We start from the raw sequence: 20,405 nt of genomic DNA on the forward strand, positions 1-20,405 counted from the left end.
TTGTAAATCAACTGATAAATTTACTTCACTAGAGCCTTAAAAAATGAGTTATGCAACCTTCATCTTAATGTTATATGGATGAGACACCCAAAGACATATCTGCACATCTGTGTGAATCTATATAGGTTTAAGGTAGATAGATTCTGAGAGTACAGTACTTAACTCACTGTGGATTCATTTATTTTTGTGGATACCAAATATTGTGGACTGACTAAAATTATAAGTATTTTCAAAAATACTTGATTTGGTGGTTTTGCTAAAGTCTTTAGAAATTTATTACTTTGTTATACTGTTAAATATGTGGCTTACCTATACCGGGAGTATACCCTTGACATTCACGAAAAGTTGTAATCCCACAAACAAAAGGGGATGACAAGGGAACATCAACTGTCATATAAATTCTTCTGGGACTGACTATGAAATGAGTAAAATTCTGAAACTAACACAAATGGGTATTTTGATTACTTTATTAGAAGATTGCCAACCTTTACTTCATTCAACTTAACTAGTGCTGATTGAGAAAACTCAATAAAAGAGGTAAGTTTAGTTTTAACCGGCCCAATACTACACTTTGCTTTGTCTTACTAATTTAATATGCATATTAGTTCTAGCTTATAAATTTTCTCTATTTTCCCTTTTTTTTTCTATAAATGACTCTATTCCTGAAGAGAAATTTCATCAGAGATAACTCGCATGAAGCAATTATCATATCAAATCATCCTATTTGTTTTAATATTAAAACTGGGAGCATGGTTTTCTTGGGAATTATTTGACGTCATAGATACAGAGTTTTAAAATCAAAGTACAATCACAATAATAGCTATTTCCGGACTAAGAATTAAACATTAATCAAACCAGTCACAAGTTGATATTCTCCAACTATATCCAATTTTGATGAATGAAAGTTATGGGCCAATGTGTCGCAATGACATAATAGTCAGGAACTTTAGAAATGTCTTTATATTTGAAAATCTTTGTCTAAAATTTGGAAAACATTCAGCATATGCATTGAGGAAAAAGATATTTGCAAAAGAAAAGTTATTTATTAAATTGGGATACTTGAGCTGTAGTTGTATTTAGAATACATGTAATTGTGCAGCTACAAGTGATGAAGTTATAATCATCTCTTCTATAATTCTATGACCGCCATCATCAGTGAACAAAACAACACACTGAATTATGCAAAATACTCAAAGTTTAAACAAAACAAGACACTGCAGAATATAGAAGACATCAAAAGTGAACAAAACAAAACAGTGTACCATATAGAAGACAACAAAAGTGAACAAAACAAGACACTGCAAAACACAAAATGAGAACAAAACAAGACACAACAAAACACAAAATGAGAACAAAAGACACTGCAGCAAAACACCAAATGTAACACAAAACAAGACACTAAAAAAAACACCAAATGAGAACAATACAAGACACTGTAACATACAGAAGCCATCAAAAATGATCAAAAAAGGAAACTGCTGCACAAACAATAAATTGAATAAAAGACGCTGTAGAATACAGAAGTTATCATGTGTCTCCACTAACACAATGCAGTATACAAGTAACATAAAAAAACAAAACCTAAAACCACACAGCAGCTACAGCATACAGAAAATGCCAAACAATCTGTATACATAAAATGTGAACGCCACTGAAACACACAGGAGACATTAAAAGTGAACAAAACAAGACAATGTAGCATACAGAAATTATCAATATGTGAACATCATCACTTATAATAGACACTGCAGCATACAAGAAACAACCAAATGTGAACAAAACAAGACACTGCGTCATACAGATGACATAAAAATGTGAACAAAAACTTGCATCAGCCATACACCCGAGTTACCAGCACTTCAATTAAATGGAGTAAAAATTGCAATTACAGGAAACAGCAAGATAATGCAGATATAGAAAGCACAAAAGTGAAAACAAACAACCCTCAGCAAGATATGGCAGCTCAGAGATGCAATTAAATAATTGGTAAATAGATGTTTTATGATGCATAGCTCCTGTGATGTATGACAAATACTGAAACCATCATTTTTGTAATTATATTTTTTCTCATGAGAATTTCAATACCATTTTATTAATCATACATATTTATCTAAATCTCTACAGATAATACTAAGATAATTGAAACTCAATATACTTTATACACATTTTTTTCCTCCTTTCACAAAAGTTGTGATGAATCAGTTGAAAATCTTCCAACCCCCAAATGTCACCAATCTCATTCAAGTATTCGCAAGATTTAAAGAAAAAATTACTGTGATATTGATACCATGTGAATAACATTGACTTATGAACTGTTCAGTTATACAAAAAAACATGAAGTGTTTCATTTATCTCCTTCTATAATATACCTTTAAACCTCACCTGCCAGGGTTAAAAAATTAACCGTTAACATGATTGGGTTACATACTATTTAACATCCAGTCATTTCTTATTTGTTAGGACAATTTTCTTAATCGAGATGTCATCTTTAGTTTGTTTTTGATCTATTCGACTAGAACATGGGTACATTCAAAACTGCTGATCCTGGCAAAAGAATTTAAACACCTTTCGAAAAAAACTCATTTAAACCTCAATTGATGCACGCACATCACTTAAAACACAAAGCTGTTCAAATTTCATCATCTAATGTTTTTACCTACTAGATATATACCCCAAACAATGGTACTACTTATTTACCAGATATGGACCGAGTGATTTAAAAGAAATCGGAGATATGCTATCTCAGGATCCACAGAACATGGCCACCCTTAGTGCTGATACACATGACAAATTCATCTAATTAATACTTATCACAAATCTTTCACTTCTTTGTCAGACATTTTTGGAGGTAATATTTCACATATTATTTCAACTCAAACAAAAGTTTCAATTTCAAATGTTAATGAACATAACAATACAATTTATTGTGAAAAAAATTCTGAATCATAAAATATTTTTAATCGTTTGTTATTCTTTATGTTGATTCTGTTGTTTTGTAACCTGTCATACAGAAATGTCATTTCCTGGGAAAATTTATTTTCTACATCCTTCTTGTTTAGAATACCTTAGAAGGTTAATTCATAAAAACCTTCATATTATCATTCAAATCAGTGCCTGTTATAGTCAATATCATTCATTCTATGATGAGCCATTTTAATATGTTTAAATTTTATTTTCCAAAAGAGCCAATTTTAGCATTTGATTTCTGAAACTCTGTTGTGTAGGTCAAAAGTATGGAAGAATATGCTGCACATCGAAATTAAAAAGCATCTTAAATGTATGAAAAATGTATAGTCAGTTGTTTAAAATCTGGTAGTAACTATTTCAGTCATATGCAGGGAGAGAAAAAAATCTTTCTATCTTCCAATTTTTGAATCATGATAATTCCATTAATGCTTCAAGAAATCTTCATAAAAAAAATAATAATCAAGTCCAACTAGAATTTCATTAAGGAGTCCAAGCAAAGACTTAAGTGGTGGCTATTTTTCAGTAATACTATTCAAGTGATACCCTCATTTTAATTCAATATAAAATGTCCATTTGTTATTCCAACCCCTTCATTTGATAATGTTACAAGGTATATATTTTCTGTATAATAAGTACATCACTGATCACAGTTTCCATTTAAAATTCACTCAGCTAATAACAACGTCCAATTAATGTTTTCCTTACATATTCATTGAATAAGCAAATTTCATTCATTCATAATTATACGTTATACCTTAATGTTATCTCGTTTACAAACTTTAAATTCTCTCCCTTTCATAACAAATAATATAAGGGTCACCACAGCGAGCCTAAATGACAGTCACTTTACCTACATGAAAGAAGCGTAATTTAACTCGTAACCCTTCCCACTTTGCTCTCAATACGATAAATGTCAAACGTACAAAAGCTGATGGCCTCGACTTTCTTTAGGGCAATGACCAAATTCTAAACCAGAGCAAACAATACATGTACTCTATCCACAACTATAAAAATATCACTTCACAAATATCACACAGTCACCGCTTTGTATTTGTTTAAACTGATTTTTACTGGTCATTTACACCTTTGCTTAAAAAAGATTTTTTTTTGTTCCGTGCCATTAAATACCAGTTACTTGTATGAATGTATGAATTGTATGTGCATAGCTGAGATGAGAATGTACCAAAGAATGGACAGTTTAAGGGTTAGCAAAAAATCAATTTGATTTAAATCCTTTTTTGAAGTCGATCTGCATTCTATTATTAAAAATTAATAAAAATGGGAATGGAAATGGAGAATATGTGAAAGAGACAACCAAGCTGAACCCGACCAAAGAGAAAATAACGGCCGAAGGCCACCAATGGTTCTTCAATGCAGCTTGAAAATCCCACACCCAGAGGTGGGCATTAGTATACATGTATAAAATTGAGAAAGGAAATGGGGAATGTGTCAAAGCGACAACTACCCGACCATAGAGACAGCCAAAGGCCACCAATGGGTCTTCAATGTAGCAAGAAACTCCCAAACCCATAAACGTCCTTCAGCTGGCCCCTTAAAAAATATGTATACTAGTACAGTGATAATGGACATCATACTAAACTCCGAATTATACACAAGTAACTAAAATTAAAAATCATACAAGACTAACAAAGGCCAGAGTCTTCTGACTTGCGACAGGCGCAAAATTGCTGCGGGGTTAAACATGTTTATGGGATCTCAATCCTCCCCCTATACTTCTAACAAGGTAGAAAAGTAAACGCATAACAATACGCACATTAAAATTCAGTTCAAGAGAAGTCTGAGTCCAATGTCAGAAGATGTAACAAAAGAAAAGAAATAAAATGAATTAAACTGATTGAAAGATTATGGGTTCATCTTATGAATATCAGGCACAATCCCTCCAGTAAGGGGTATAGTATCATACTATCATAAAATATATGAGAAGAACATAACCCGTGTCACTCATGCCAACGACAGTTTTTTTTTTTTAAATAAATGTGTTTATTAGTTCCGATACAAAGACCCTATAAGTGAATCAATATTAAAGCCAAAATATGTAATTTCTAATGACCTGACAACCGTATCGAAACTATATCCCTTTTTAATAGATCTGTTTACAGGTTCTGTAAGCATTTGAGGTGAATACTGACATTTTTGTGCTATGTAAAGAATATTACCATAAAAGATTGGATGTAAAATACCTGAACATGTAAGATGTCTGCATGTTGAGTTATATTTACGATTTATTATTTCCTTATACCGATGATAAAATCTAGTAAATGTTTTGACTAGTTTGTGATATCGAAAACCCTGGTGTAATAATTTTTCAGTAATACATAAATTTCTCTCGCTAAAATCTAATACTTTGTTACATACACGAGCGAATCATACAAGTTGAGATATATAAACACCATAAGATGGTGACAAGGGAACGTCACCATCTAAAAATGGATAATTAACGATAGGAAATTAAAAATCATCTCTTTTATCATAAATTTTTGTATTAAGCTTCCTGTAAATGATATAGATATCAAGATCAAGGAAAGGGCAGTGGTCATTGTTAGTATTAGCTTTATTTAAAGTAAGTTCAACAGGATAAATCTCTTTAGTATACATACTGAAGTCATCATTATTGAGAGCAAATATATCATCCAAATATCTAAAAATATTGTTAAATTTTTGTATTAAATATTGTTGCGATGGGTCTTTGCTAATTTTAGTCATAAATTGTAACTCATAACAATACAAAAAATGTATGTATATTAAAGAAATTGATGCATAAAATATGTTAGTCAGCAAAAATGTATGATGGTGAGATTTCCTTTCAACTTGCAGCTTCCAAATTTTTTAGTTTGATGCTTATTAATATTTCAATAATTTGGAAACTATGAGGCGTTGTAAACGATATAATATAGAGGTTAATTATTTTGATTTTGTAAATCAAACTATTCCATCTTCTATATCTCTATATATTGATTTTTTACACAATCTTTCCCCTCTCATTCTCTATTTACAGAAAGTCCCTGGAGAATTTTTTAATTATGAAAATCCGACTTGCACTACTGTCTAACTACCTAACATGCCAGAGAAACAACATCAGCAACGAAAAAGTTCTATTCAATTTGGAACTAAATCATTGCTTCTCTTCACAAGAGGAGAAGATTTATCGGGAAAAATTTCTTTGCAAAATTTCATTAAAATATGTTTGGGAATAATATACAAGACTTGTAAATAATCTGACTTGACAAACCATTACATAAATCAAACATTCTTACAAGTTTCAAAAGTTTGTGATAAAAATATCATAAAGTTGAAACAAGATATTCTTCGCAGACCCTATAGGTTTAAACCATCATTCAAAGATGTGTCTTCAAATTAAAACACTGTGGGTTCATTATTATTCGTTGGGTACTAATTTTCATGGATTTCATGGGTACAGGTTAACCACGAATTTAAATGTTCAACAAATTGTACATTTTCCATTAGTGTATGCAGACTTTGACAAAACCAAGAAATAACACAAAATAAAATATCCACATAGTATCAGTTTCTCTCAATCCATGAAAAATCCAAAGAAAATGAATGAATCCACATTACTGTACAAGCAGGAAATCAAAGCCTACTCTAAAGAAACAATATTCTAATTAGTGATTGTGAAATGGTGGGTGCCCAAATCCATATTTCATGCAACTTATTGGTTAAATTTCTAATCAAGGGCTATTCAAAAAAATATTCCTTGCGGAAGCCAACATTGGTCAGGTGAAACAGCTTGATGCAGGTGAGATTTACCTGAGATTTGGTTCTGACACAGAGAGAAAAATTTCAATCACAGTGATTTTTAAAAAGACTTTAAACTGAACTGACAAATTGCAATAAAATATTTATTAAGTTTAGGCTTGTTTTGATAATTTTGAATAAATCTGCTTCCACAAGAATACAATACTCCCCCACTTTTCGTCAGCATAAAGCATTATAAAGGGAGATATTTATGATTCCTCATTAGTTGCAGTAAACCATTTTATAACAATTACGAGCTATTCAAAGCTACAAATAATGTTAGCAGTGAAGGGTAACAGATCATAAAGGAAATCAATAATTTGTTTTTGATCACAAAATATTTGGATAAAATTGATTAAATATAAATATGAGTACAGTAAATATGTATTAACAGACTTCCATTACACTATAGTTAAACTAGTATCCTTGACCTAAACTGGAACCAAAAGTATTTTCTAAACTGTGACAAGATGTGTATTTTGAGGTACAGAAGCCAGCTAAGGTATTGAAGATAAATATTGAAATCATGAGAAATAGGAACAGGACCAATACCTGTATGTTTAGGACAGTTGTCATTGAAAGTAATAATATTTTTGAAGCTCAGAATAAATGCAAATGTATTGGTGATCAAAACCTTCTTCAAAAGAATGACTACTTTTGACACCTACCAACAACAACCATCACATAAGTATTATGCCCTTGATTAACTTGGTAAACAGATCAATAAGATTTTTTTTTCTTCAAATAGCTGAACCTTAAGCACAGAGATAGCTTTTAATGTCTGCTATCCTTACATACAACCAACGTTTTCCTGTGATGCTAATTATTTGGTGTCTAATCTAATGATCCAAAATGATCTTTTTCCGTCCAATGACAGTTTATTTCTAAGACAAAATACACATAAGCCATTGGTTTCCCAATGGGTTGTTGCTAGATTTGTATGGAAATAAAGCTAAAACTCAGAAACAACAGTGTACGGCCTACAGAGTTGTTTTCATGATGCCCATATAGGGTCATAAATATTTAGTAAGGTCGTAAGTGGTCAGTGTTTTTAATTACGACAACACGCTGGAGACATTTACTACATGGAACACTGACAAAACCTCAATAAATATCTTTGACGACGTGTTGAAGCAGCTTCTTTCATTATTCATAGAGTCCCTACTGGGATTTAATTAATATAATTCCCACATAATAATACTAAACATATACATTCAATGATCCAAGATCACGTTGTTCCCGTGCTCTGTGTATAATAGAGCAATTGTAAAATGGACAGAAAATGACTATCATACAAACCTGCTAAACACATGTTCTGTTTTAACATGACTGTTACATAAAAGATAGAATTGCTTTGAATGGCAATGCAAATTACGACCATAAAGAAGAATAAATGTTATATACAGGTTAACTACCTCCTAAAATCAATAGCTATTGATTCCAAACAAGGTCTGTAGGGAGAGTTAGGTTTGATAAGGTAGTAGAGAATCATTCTTTATATTGAAAACATTCTCTAGTGTATGTCAATCCACTATATGTATATCTATAAATTCCATGAATGCATGTGAAAATCTATCGACTAAGCTCCAAGAGTTGATTCAAATGAATTCAATATTGTTCTTATAAATAAATATTTAATTGTTTCAATTATTTTATAATTCACAGCTCTTAAATTTGTATATATGTCTCGATTCATATATATTACTCAAAACAGAGTTCTCATTATGTAGTATGAGGGTTGTAACATAGGGGATCCTTCAAGAGGAATAACGGTAAAATCTTGTCAAATGATAAGGTTAACAGTAATTCTTAAAGTGTCTTATTTTTTATCTTTTATAATTTAAATCATAGAAAGGTATAACGGGGAATTTTTTTTTCTCTAAATATCACAGTTTTCATGATAATAGGGTAAAATGCATTTATGGGCAATAACTGCTATAAGAATTTGTCTAACAGTTTTGATAATTGGAAGAGCTCATTATTTTGAACATGTGTGCTCCTCTCATATTTTTTCTATTTATAACAATTCCAAAAATAATAGACAAAACTTATTCCTATGTTCTATTTTTAGCCAGGTTGGGCATCTTGGTTGGTCACACTTTTCAAATTTCACAATTTCCCCCAATGATGGCTGTGGCAAAGTTTAGTTAACTTTAGCCCAGAAGTTTCCTGGAGAAAGTTTTTGAAAAAGTTAATGACGGACGACAGACAACAGATGACAACTGACGATGAAGGGACAACTAATGCCAAGTGATGAGAAAAACTCATTTGGCCCATTGTGGCAGGTGAGCTAAAAAATGAACTTACCTGTGTGCCACACCCCTTTCATGTAAATAATGAACTGCTGAAATTAATTGTCTCATGTATACTCTGACTTTTTCCTCTGGTAAACAGTTTTCTTTATGAGTTTTGATATAAGCCAAAAGGTCTCCTCCTGCTGCACATTCTAACACTAAACAATACAAAGTAGTAGCCTGAAACGAAAGTAAAAATTATATACAAAAATAACAATGTTCTTAAACTTTAAAATGTAAGAAGAAGATGTGCCAATGAGTCAGGCAGAATACTTGAACTGTTTATAAATGGCTATAAAAATTCTTAATCCTTGTTGTCATTTTACTTCTGAATTAGGTAAAAGTCTGAAATAAACAACAGTGCTGCATACTCCATTTAATTCTGCTTAACCTTTTAAAGTTACATACAAAGTTTGTTGGAAAACAGAGAGAGATCACACAAAAAAAACTATAAGACACATGTGATTCATGCAGATTAAAAACAAATCTGAAAGGTACATCTCACTTTTGAGAACTCTTCTTTCAATTTGTAGCATCAACAAATACGGTACAAACCCTAAACTGTGACATGTTGACTTTTGGTAATCTATTCAATAAGTGCACCATAAAAGTATGTCTGCAGAACCAGTGGATGTTTATTTATTGACTTTAAATATCTTTCACAGATAAGAACTTATGCATTGTTTTCTCTCCAATAATTGTAATTTGCATTTATATACATTTTTCAGACACTCAATAATACTATAGCTATATATATTGTCTAAGAAATGAAACAAGTAATGAAAACCAGACCAATACCTGAGGTCTGGACCTGCATTACTGCCTTCAATTGGTTGATACTGAAGCATAACTCATCATAATCCCTTCCATTTGCTGCCAAGAAGGTTAACAAAAAGTCAAGGGATGCAGGTAAAATCACTTGTATAGATACATGGACAACTATTTGGGGCAGTTCAGTAAGTGGTTTTCAAAGCAGATTATGGAAAAAATAATAATTAAAATTTTTGCCTTACATAAATTTTTTACAGAGATTATGCACTCATAACTTCAAAGTGTTGAAAAACAAGAAGTACTGGTGTCTGACAATTCTAACAGTGCACACACACACACATTATAACTCTTGTCTCTTCAATATCAAGCTTGTGACCAACTATGAAGTCATTATATTTAAATAGTTGGCAAAATATACTTTGGGCAAGCATAATTATATAGATAGATGAACAGACTGACAGACAGATAAGATGATTACAATATATAAGTAGACTTAGAATAAGCCCTCACTTCTAGAGTTGAGGTTATTATATCTCCAAACACGCATATCCAATAAAAAGGTTACCCCTATGAGACAGTACTTAAAACCAAGGGTGTCCTGGGGTACATCAATTTGTATACATTCATTATAGTCCCTGAATAAACAATTAAATTTTCTATGGAATATCTATTTCTTCAATATCCTGTTTATTTATTATTTTCTTTTCTTTGTTTTATTTAATCTTGTCTGTTACGTAACATTCTACTTTTAGAGCCACCAATCTTACTGTTGCTGTATAAGACAATTGTTACATATAAAACAAAGTCTTTATCTAAAATCTTAAAACCACAAAATTTTACACTGGTGCCCAGAAGTCTTAATGAAGTGCAGAATGACTTCCTAAGTCAAACCAAATTTGAAATTAAAACCTAATTTACAATGACAAACAAAAAGGATTAATTAATTATCATTTCAAACAAATCTTTAATATTAACATAAAATCCATACAGGAAGAATCTGACAACAACCACTTATAACAGACATGAGATAAGGGAAGCAATGCTTTTCTTAGGTACAAACCTTTAACAATGATTCAAACCTGCCATGTTAACATCTTATAGCTGTCATTTATCTAATTGCAAAGAAAGCATAAGTTGCTATAATTCATGACATAAAATCATGAGTTACAAATGGAAAAAAAAAACAGAAGTAAAGGGCTTTCACTGTTTCTTTGATGTTATTCTTCATCTAAGAGTCCCAGAGTGATTGAGATGTACAAGATGAGAGTTTTTTTATTAATATTTTTGGTTTGGGCAGGGGACTTGCCAAAAGTCTCCCAGGTGTGACCTGTTAATTGTGATGTAAAATTTGTGCCACTATCATGCATATTTAGCAGCAGTCAAAATTGCCTGTCCTTCCCTTCCAATCAGTTCTTTTACTAATTAATTGTTTAATTTTTACTCAGAAAGGGGTCTGGAACCCAGGCCCCCATTTTGTAGGGAAAACAATGGTTGATTATATAGGGCATCACTGAAGCATGACTGGAATGGCGGGGCAGTCTGTGGCCCCCTCTTCTGAAAATTTCTGAATCCGCCCGTGGTTCTTCTATATAAGCATGAATTATTTGCCACAGGACATTAACCAATTCATAATTGACTTAATTAATAACTTAATTTCAATTTGTTTATTTATTCATTTTCATTTAAAGACAGGTAAGTTAAAAAGTATAGGAGAGAGTGAAAAGCAGACTAGATACAGACATGTATAATGAAGTCATTCACAAGTATGTATTTACTATAGGTATCTTTCTGCATACAAACAGAAATTGGAGATTTAAACTGACAGACTGGTGAAACTTGGAATGACAAGAGAGAAAATTGAACTCTGGATAAGATTTCAGTGCAATCTTTGATCTTGTAACAATCAAACTGACATTTACTGGGTGAAGATGACATAGTCAAGATGGTAGCTTGAACTTCTTGACAGGCTGATACATTTAAAAATCAAAAGTGTGGAAAACCATTTATCTTTTAACAACTTCATCTGTTTATAAAGTGAAATGTAGACAGCAATTAGATTGCAAATAGTTCAATGAAATTTTGAATCTGAAATTGATTGAGGTTGAAACTTTTTCATTTACAGCAACCAGTCATATTTTTTTTTGAAAAACAAGCTTCATAAAATACTCCAAAATGACCTGATTTTTGCAATAAAAAAAATCCAATTGACCAAAAGGAGTTTCAGCAGATCATTTGTGAACAACATTAACAATGCTCTTTGAAACTTTCACAACTGATGTAGATCTAAAAGCTTGGAGAAATACAGTTGAAAAACAAATTGTTTAAAAAAATATACCAGCATTATAGATCATGCAATCTTACAGTAAAAGACAACTTTTCCATAAATCAAAACTACAAAGTTTTCAATGAGTGAAAGACTGGAACTTAAAGACTAAAGACTACACCCCATTTAAATCGGGGAAAGAAAATAAACTTTTTCAACCTGTTCATGTGTTATCTAGTTTATATTTCTCTGTCAAACTTTTGGAGGGTAGATATATATATAAGACAAAATTCATTCCTAAATCATTACAAGATTATTAACAAATTCCCACAACCCACCAGGTGGCATTAACATCATGGATTAATTTAAACTATTAAAACTATTTCACTTTATTTAATATTTAACATGTCAGGAATTTCTTTCCATGATATTTATGACTTTTGAAACATGATCAATGTTATTTTTGAAATTAAAGATATAGATTTCTTCAAATATTCAAAAAAAACAAAATGTCAAAACTGATAAAAATCATATTTTTGAATTCTTTTAAAAGAAGTGAGCACTTTACACGTTTCATGAGACCATTCAATTTGTGTTCAAATAATAAAATCTGATATATTTAATGACTGCCCATGTTAATTCCCATAATTTACCTGCAATCTCAAGTAATAAACCCAAAAATCGTCTCATGTTTCAGATAACTGTTTGCACATATTTCTAACAAAGTACCTCATTTATTACTTAAAATAAAGAGGGATTAGGTCCTGTGATAATGAAACTGATATGATCAGGAGATTAAAATCTTGCACAACTGACTATTAGAAGATCACACCTGTTTGACCGATTTGTCTGTCTTCACAGGTAGACACTGCAATACACATTCTAAAACATTCATCTCAATGCATACAAGATTTAAATTGTCAAAATTGTCACAATTAAATAAATATTAGAAAATACATATATGCGATTCAGGTGAAAGATATCTTCTAGATTTTCAAAAGGTACCAGGTATTATATGTCATGTCTGAGTATTGCATAATTAGAATAAGAATGTACATGTGTTTTAAATTAATTCATCTTTATTTAACCCCAAACAGGCTATTATTTGAACTTGGAATTATTTTTAATTATGGAATTTGCATAATTTCTTGTGCTTGAAATTTTTAATAAATTCCATGTTTATTCTGTACTTAAATGTTCTGTGCTGCGCACAACACTTTCTATTACAAAGAAGATAGTACATTTTCAATAGAATGTACTGTGCCGCGCACAACACTATCTATACAAAATACATTGCATGGAAAGTGTCATTAACCGCTTAAAACATTATAATACCAAATAAACATGTAATTTATTAAAAATTTCTTGCACAAGAAATTATGCAAATTCCATAATTAAAAATAATTCCAAGTTCAAATAATAGCCTGTTTCCAGTATCACATAAAACAATATCAAAATGCATTTTATTTTCAAGAAAACTATCATTTTAAAACTGACCACTATTATTACCCCACTGTGTGTCTGTATTCTATATAGATATAAAGATTTTAAGGGTATAATAGAAAGATGTCATACTGCAAAGTCACAGAAAAATTTGGCTGAATAAATAACCATGCTTTTGACCATGGTTGATGTTTGTGAAATCATGGTCAGCATGCAGTATAATGATCATGGTTGACCATTGTTGACCATGCTTTATCCATGGTCAACCATGGTCCCTTTTCCCAGGGGATTAACTAATGGAATGTGCCATTTTTCCTTAAATTTAAGGTTTTGCATCTCAGACCTCCATAGACCCTACTACCAAACCCCAACCCACAAGAAACAGTATATAGAAAGTCCGCTGTATAATGGAATGATAAAAAAGTGAAAAGAGAGTCATGAACTTTAAATAACTTACATTTGCCATGGAAAAGAGACATGCACTCTCTACATGTATAAAAATGTAGAAAAGCTTTATGTCTGAACTTTTTACTATCCACATAATTTAGCCTTAGAGACATAACAAAATCAATTTATCCTAGGGCATTATAAGTAATATACTTTTCACATCAGTGCTTGTGGGGCTGACATTTGCATCAGCAATGATACGTCCTTATGAGATGCCATTCCTTTTGTAATCTGATTTTTAATATGCTATTACCTGCCCTAAATCTGTCTAACTAAAGGCAAAGATATTACTACAATAAAGTCTACTCAAAACTCTTCAGAACCGATCAAATAACAACAATCATTATTTTGATCTACAATATCCTCTAATATCATATTCAAGGTACAGTTTTATAAAATAAATAAATGTGATGATCCATTAGTGCTCATAACAGCACCACGATGACAAGGAGGTAAAAAAATGTGATAACGTGGAGAAAATCTGTCAATATGATGTTCCTAATTTCCTACTCAACTTTTCACTTGTGATATATGGTTTGATAACTATGGAAGCATTATTAGAAAATAACTAAATTACACCAGTAGGATTCAAGCAATAGATAGATGGTGTGATAGGGATCGGCAGATATAAATGGCTGCAAAATAAAATCTATATTTTTGTCATTACAACATTTTTATGGATGAACATCGATTGTCAAATGAATTCCATGAGCATCGTTTTTCTATATAATTTACAGTAATACATTGTGTTATCCTGTAAATACAGTATCTGCAACATTATTATTGGTGCCGATTCTACCTTAATTTTCAATTAGTCCATCAGATTAATTTCGTTTCTGGCGTAATAATCCTGGCAGATGTTCTTTTTATCCATGTAATTTAACATACAAATGTATTAGTATATGATGTATTGTAATGAAGCCTACATGAAACTTCAATATCGAGTATGGAGTGGGCAAGGATATTAGTTGTTACACTTTACTAATTACAAACTTATTGATGTACTACATTTTAGAAATATCCATTTTACTTTTATTAGGAATATTGTTTCAACAAACAACATTTATTTACTGCATAATTTTTTCAAATCTTTTTTTCAATGCAAATTTTCAAGAATGCTCCCTAACACAGTTCACTGAAACAAAACTTCTAAGAAATCTCTTTCATTTTACCATTTTTTTATAACAAGAATCAAATTGAAGTTCCAAAACCAATCAAGCATAAAATGTAGGTTAAATGATACAGACTCTTAACTTTTGCCAAAAGTCAAGTTTCAAAATTTAAAATTTTTTTAAAATTAAAATGAGCATACAAGTTAATACATTTTGTAACATGGTATGATATGTTCAATTTGCTCAGCTAAATCGGTTAAATTCAGGTCTAGCACTTTTTAAATGAGATCAATTAGTTTTATTGTAACATTGACTGAAGTGTGATTTCCTTAGTAATGTGCTAGACATGCTATCTATCCAATACAAAGAAGTAGACTGAACATATCATATCATGTTGTCATTCTATATATTCGACATTCTGAAATTTTAACTTGATTTTTGGAAAGTTAAGCAGTTTTAAAGTATTTTTTAAATGATATGGCAAAATTCATGTTTGGGATTCAGAAGCCTCAAAATTAAAGAATGGAAAAAAATGAAAATAGCAGGTGTACTAACTATTCAACTTTCCATATATACAAGCGGCCTCAGTGGCTGAGTGGTCTAAGTGCAGTTTTTACTGTTATCACTAGCCAGTCAACACTGAGGTAGTGAGTTTGAACCCTGCTTATGCGGGTGCACTCGATTCCAATCTTTATTGACTAGGATCTTCAGTTTTCCTATCGAAGGTCAGTGGTTTTCTTCCGGCACTCTGGCTTCCTCTACCAATAAAAACTGGCTGCTAGGAAAGAGCTTAAAATTTGTGCTTAGAGCGTTAAAACACCAAAAATCAAATTCAAAAACCATATAAACAATATTTCCAAGGGGCACAACTCTTATAACAATTAATTGATCAGCACAGCAGTGATTTTTTTGAACTTGTCTCAGGCATAGCTGATATAAATCTATAATATTAGTCTAAAAAAAAATGTGCAAGAATTGTTAGCTCTAGAGCTGTAACAAGACCTGATGGACAAACACTGATGGACAGACCTTAGCATGCTGTCTCTCGTAGTACATCCCTTGGGGCACAAAAGAGGGGGAAAACACACACTAATTTTCTGTTTGGTCAAAATCGATTCAAAGCGTATATCTAGCTGTTATCCTCATTATAATCCTTCATCATCATTTCTTATTTTAAGTTCCATGTAGAAATAGTTCATGACAGGTAAATCTCATAGGAATTTAACTTTCCACCAGTTAATTGCAATATTTCCATGTCGTTTAATGCAGATGTGATATTGCTTTTATCATCTGTATCAAATATTAATGATATATTTTCATAAATGCATGAGCAATGAACAAATAAGAGTACATCTACAAAAAAATCTTATCAAAAACCTAATTTTTAAAACAAACATCAAACAATCACACAAAAAAACAGAAAAAGATCAAATCAGTCTAGTATGGTTGTAAAATGGTAATATATTACCTGAAACATGAATTAAAATAGGCAAAAATCTGTTGTGACATAATGTTATCATGTTTTAACATTAACAGAGACATTGGTGACAATGTTTGCAATTGTCAAATTTTCACGCTTATTTAAATATCAAATACTCTTCAATAAAACTTAATAATGGGCAAACAGACTGATTTCTTTCATCTAATAAGGTAAAAAAATAACAAAACAAAGGCTTTTATGTTCAATATTTAAAAAAAAACTTTCAGTATAAAAGAACATCAATACATCACAAATATCTACATTATGTAAAGTAATTTTGAAAACGTAACCTTTGAGAAGTGAAAAAACATCTAGACATGCATGTCGTATCTTTGCAATTTTACGGATACTCGATATCGTCTAGGTTGTAGTAGAAAACACCTACAAAGACTAGTTCTTCAATTGTGAACAATCGAAGGTGAAGGAATTTTCTCCTCAAATTGATTTCAGTTTTTTTTAATAACATGCAAAGGTTACTAGATCACATATAGTTGATTTAACAAATAGTAAGACCCACTGTTCAGCAAGCAATATTAAGTTCTCTTCAACAGATATTTTAACCACAATTGTTGACCTATTTTTCACTTTATACTGATGCATTACAATAAGAATTCCCCCCCATCGTTGGCCATTAAAGAGAAATTTACTGTCAATTGTCAAAGACATGCAAAAAACATTTACAGAAGATAACACAGAAAGTGAGCAGACCAAAATAGGATTTTCTTATAGCTCCAAACTCCTATGCCATCTGATAATGTCATTTGGGACTTTGCATTGGGCTGTTATAAAGCAAGTCCAAAAAATCTGCACATTTTGTCATGCTTTTATATTTTACTTAGCATACCCCACTCATAATTTAAAATATTCAAAAACAAAAAGTAGGTTCCGACAGACTGCTAAAGAGCTCATCACTGTTTGAAAATTTAAACTGTCTCTGCAAACAGATAGTAGGGGACTGACAGAACCCATTAGAGCTCAGCTACATTCCAACTTTTGGCTGTCAAGTTTCTGACCAAATATGAACTCATATTTTGTAGTACCAGAGAAAAATATGACAGAATTTGTCAGAAGAGCAGACATATGGTCAAACAAACAGCCAAGTTAATGTTTTATATCTACAAAGGAGGTATACACCATTACCTATCTGATGATCTAGTAAGTTCTGATTTATAAAAAATCTAAAATGTGGTAAAAAGGACATTTAAAGGAAATGACCTGTTTTCAGTAACTAAATATTTAATCAACAACATATTGAATTACAGTGAAGATCACAAAACATCTTGTATGAAAGAGATCATGTAGAACAAACATACTTGTATTCAAATTACATGACATAGACAAACATGCTTGTATTGCAATTATGCAACTAAGTCAGCGATTACAAATTTCTGTCCATCATGTTAAAATCTGCCCCCCAAAAAGTTTAAAAACTGAAGGAGTTATGACCACAAAGACCTATTGATTGTGCAATAATCAATGCACTTAATTCCTAATTCAAACATTTGTTTTTTTAAATGGATTACTAAATCTTGCAAGGTCAGCTAAATTTAAAATATGATACTTATCAATGTATTACATAAAACAAAACCCAAATCTGGCTGATGCAAGTCTCTACAGCATTTATACTTGTACGAACTAACGGGAAAATAATAAGATTTCAGAAACCACACAACTATTGTTACTTATTCATCTGCGTAACTATTAGACAATAGATTTGAATTTAAAAAGATTGAACCAAAATGGATCAGTGAGTACTTAAATTGATGAAATAACAACATGAATTAATTTCTCAATGGAAATGCTTTATCACCGTTAAATAACAATACCACAAAGGTAACATAAGCAAGCTAGATCTTATCATAGGGATGGGTGACAAAAACGAAATGAAGGTTACTTTGTCACTTAACTAACAGAGAAAGCAAGATTGTCTTATGATATCACATTCATAATACCTTAAACGCAAAAAGCGAAACTCAGTCAATACTGTATTTACATGGGCCATTGGAGGTCCATAAATCATAGATGTTAAACTTTTTAATATTGTAAGCCTTAAAGCTCCAAGACAATACACAAAAACCTATGTTTGGCATTCCAGCACTAAAAGTACCCAACCCTTATCTTTAAAATATCAAATTTTCACTATTTTTTGGAGCCGCCTCTAACTGTTTTCTATTGAAGCTCACCCATCTGTGTAAGGTGAGGAACATTTCAAGCTTAATTTCAAATGGAGAGTATCCGCTAACACAAGGTTAATAGAGAAAATGATACCAACTGAACAAAATATTTCATCCAAAACCTTTCCATTTTAACAATTGTTAGGTGATGGTTTCATGTTAAGATATCATCAATTACTTGAGAGAAGGACAGACTTGATTATCTGATTTAAGGGTGAACTACTCATTATATACACTGCCATGAAAGTGGATTAAATACCCAGTACTTTAACAGATTAATCGGGTTAAATATGTGGAATATTATGTTTTATCGACTGAATCAATATTAACTGTTTGCTAATTATTCAAATGGACTTTTAATGAGATTAATTGAGATTAAGCAAAAAGGACCACTAAGTTTTTATTCAAACAGACCATTAATTGGATTAATTGACATTAAGCCATATTTTGGACCACCAAGTTTTTATTCAAAAGGACCTTTGATGATGAGATTAACTGACCTTAAGCTAATAGGACCACCAAGTTTTTTTGTGTTCTATGTAAGCAACAACAATACTTATCTAGCTGGTAGAACCCTGGGGTCAAGTCCGATGTAGTGAAACAATTTTTCTTTTTTCCAGCATCTATAGGGGTTATAGCATTATTTGTCTACTGATAAAAATGTAATAGGGTTAGTAGATCCTTCTCATCATGTAGCACCATTTGTATTGCACATCACAAGTAATAATTCTGTGAAATGTTTATGTCAATGAGGTCAAAAACAAGGATAATAGGATGGGATTATGGTATAAAAAGCCAATTGGAAAATATGCATGGTCATCTGTAACACAGATAATACTGTACTTAAACAGGCACCCAAATTTTATTTTATGTGTTTTATTAAGGCTCTGCCACAAAGTGATTGGGGCCATAGAGATTCACGTTTATTTGTCAATCTGTTATTCAATTTTACAGCCCCACCATAAAGTGGTCAGAGCCACTTAGTTTTACACTTATCAGTCATTCTGTGATTCCCTCGTTCAACAACAAACAGATATACAAACAAAAAAACTTTTATAGCGGACTATGTGGTATGGGTTTTGCTCATTGTTGAAGGCAGTGCAGTGACCTATAGTTGTTAATTTCTGTGTCTTTTGGTCTCTTGTGGTGATCTGTCAAAATGCAACCATGGTTGACAATGGTTTCCATCGCTGACCATTGATAACCATGGTCAAGCCATGGCTGGATGCGATTTAAGCCATGGCTGGATGCGATTTAAGCCATGGTCAACTATATGGTTTTCTACTTTTGTTTTGCCATGGTTGACCATATTAGAACACCATGGTAGAACAAGCTCAAATCATAGGTGGTTGACCATGGTCAATATGACAACCATGGTTATCTTCCTTTGTGACCAAGGCTGACCAAGCTCAAATCTCAAGCAGTTGACCATGGTCAACTTAACAAACATTGTGAATTATAAACAATCTGATTAACCATGGGAATTTGGTTCTGCTTCCCTGATTTGTCTCGAAATTATGGGCTTTTGGACTTGAATGAAAATTTCAAGAAAATAACAGTTATAAAATAAAGATTTTCACTCTTAAATTTCACCTCTCTAAATTGAATGCAAGCATTTTTTTGCAAGCTGGACCATTCAATCTAGTTATAAGGGGTTTTATCTTCTATCTTGATCAA

General features: G+C 31.5%; 1 protein-coding gene across 2 annotated transcripts in view; it reads right to left on the reverse strand.

The window, feature by feature from the left end:
• Positions 1–20,405, reverse strand: part of LOC143083354 (uncharacterized) — a 117,307-nt gene that overhangs the window by 71,672 nt on the left and 25,230 nt on the right. For both annotated transcript variants that reach the window (XM_076259609.1, XM_076259617.1), the window contains exon 3: positions 9,052–9,218. In XM_076259609.1, the coding sequence (XP_076115724.1) occupies positions 9,052–9,218 (167 nt within the window). The remainder of the gene's footprint in view (positions 1–9,051; positions 9,219–20,405) is intronic.

The sequence above is a fragment of the Mytilus galloprovincialis genome, chromosome 1, assembly GCF_965363235.1.
Source record: "Mytilus galloprovincialis chromosome 1, xbMytGall1.hap1.1, whole genome shotgun sequence".
Taxonomy (NCBI): domain Eukaryota; kingdom Metazoa; phylum Mollusca; class Bivalvia; order Mytilida; family Mytilidae; genus Mytilus; species Mytilus galloprovincialis.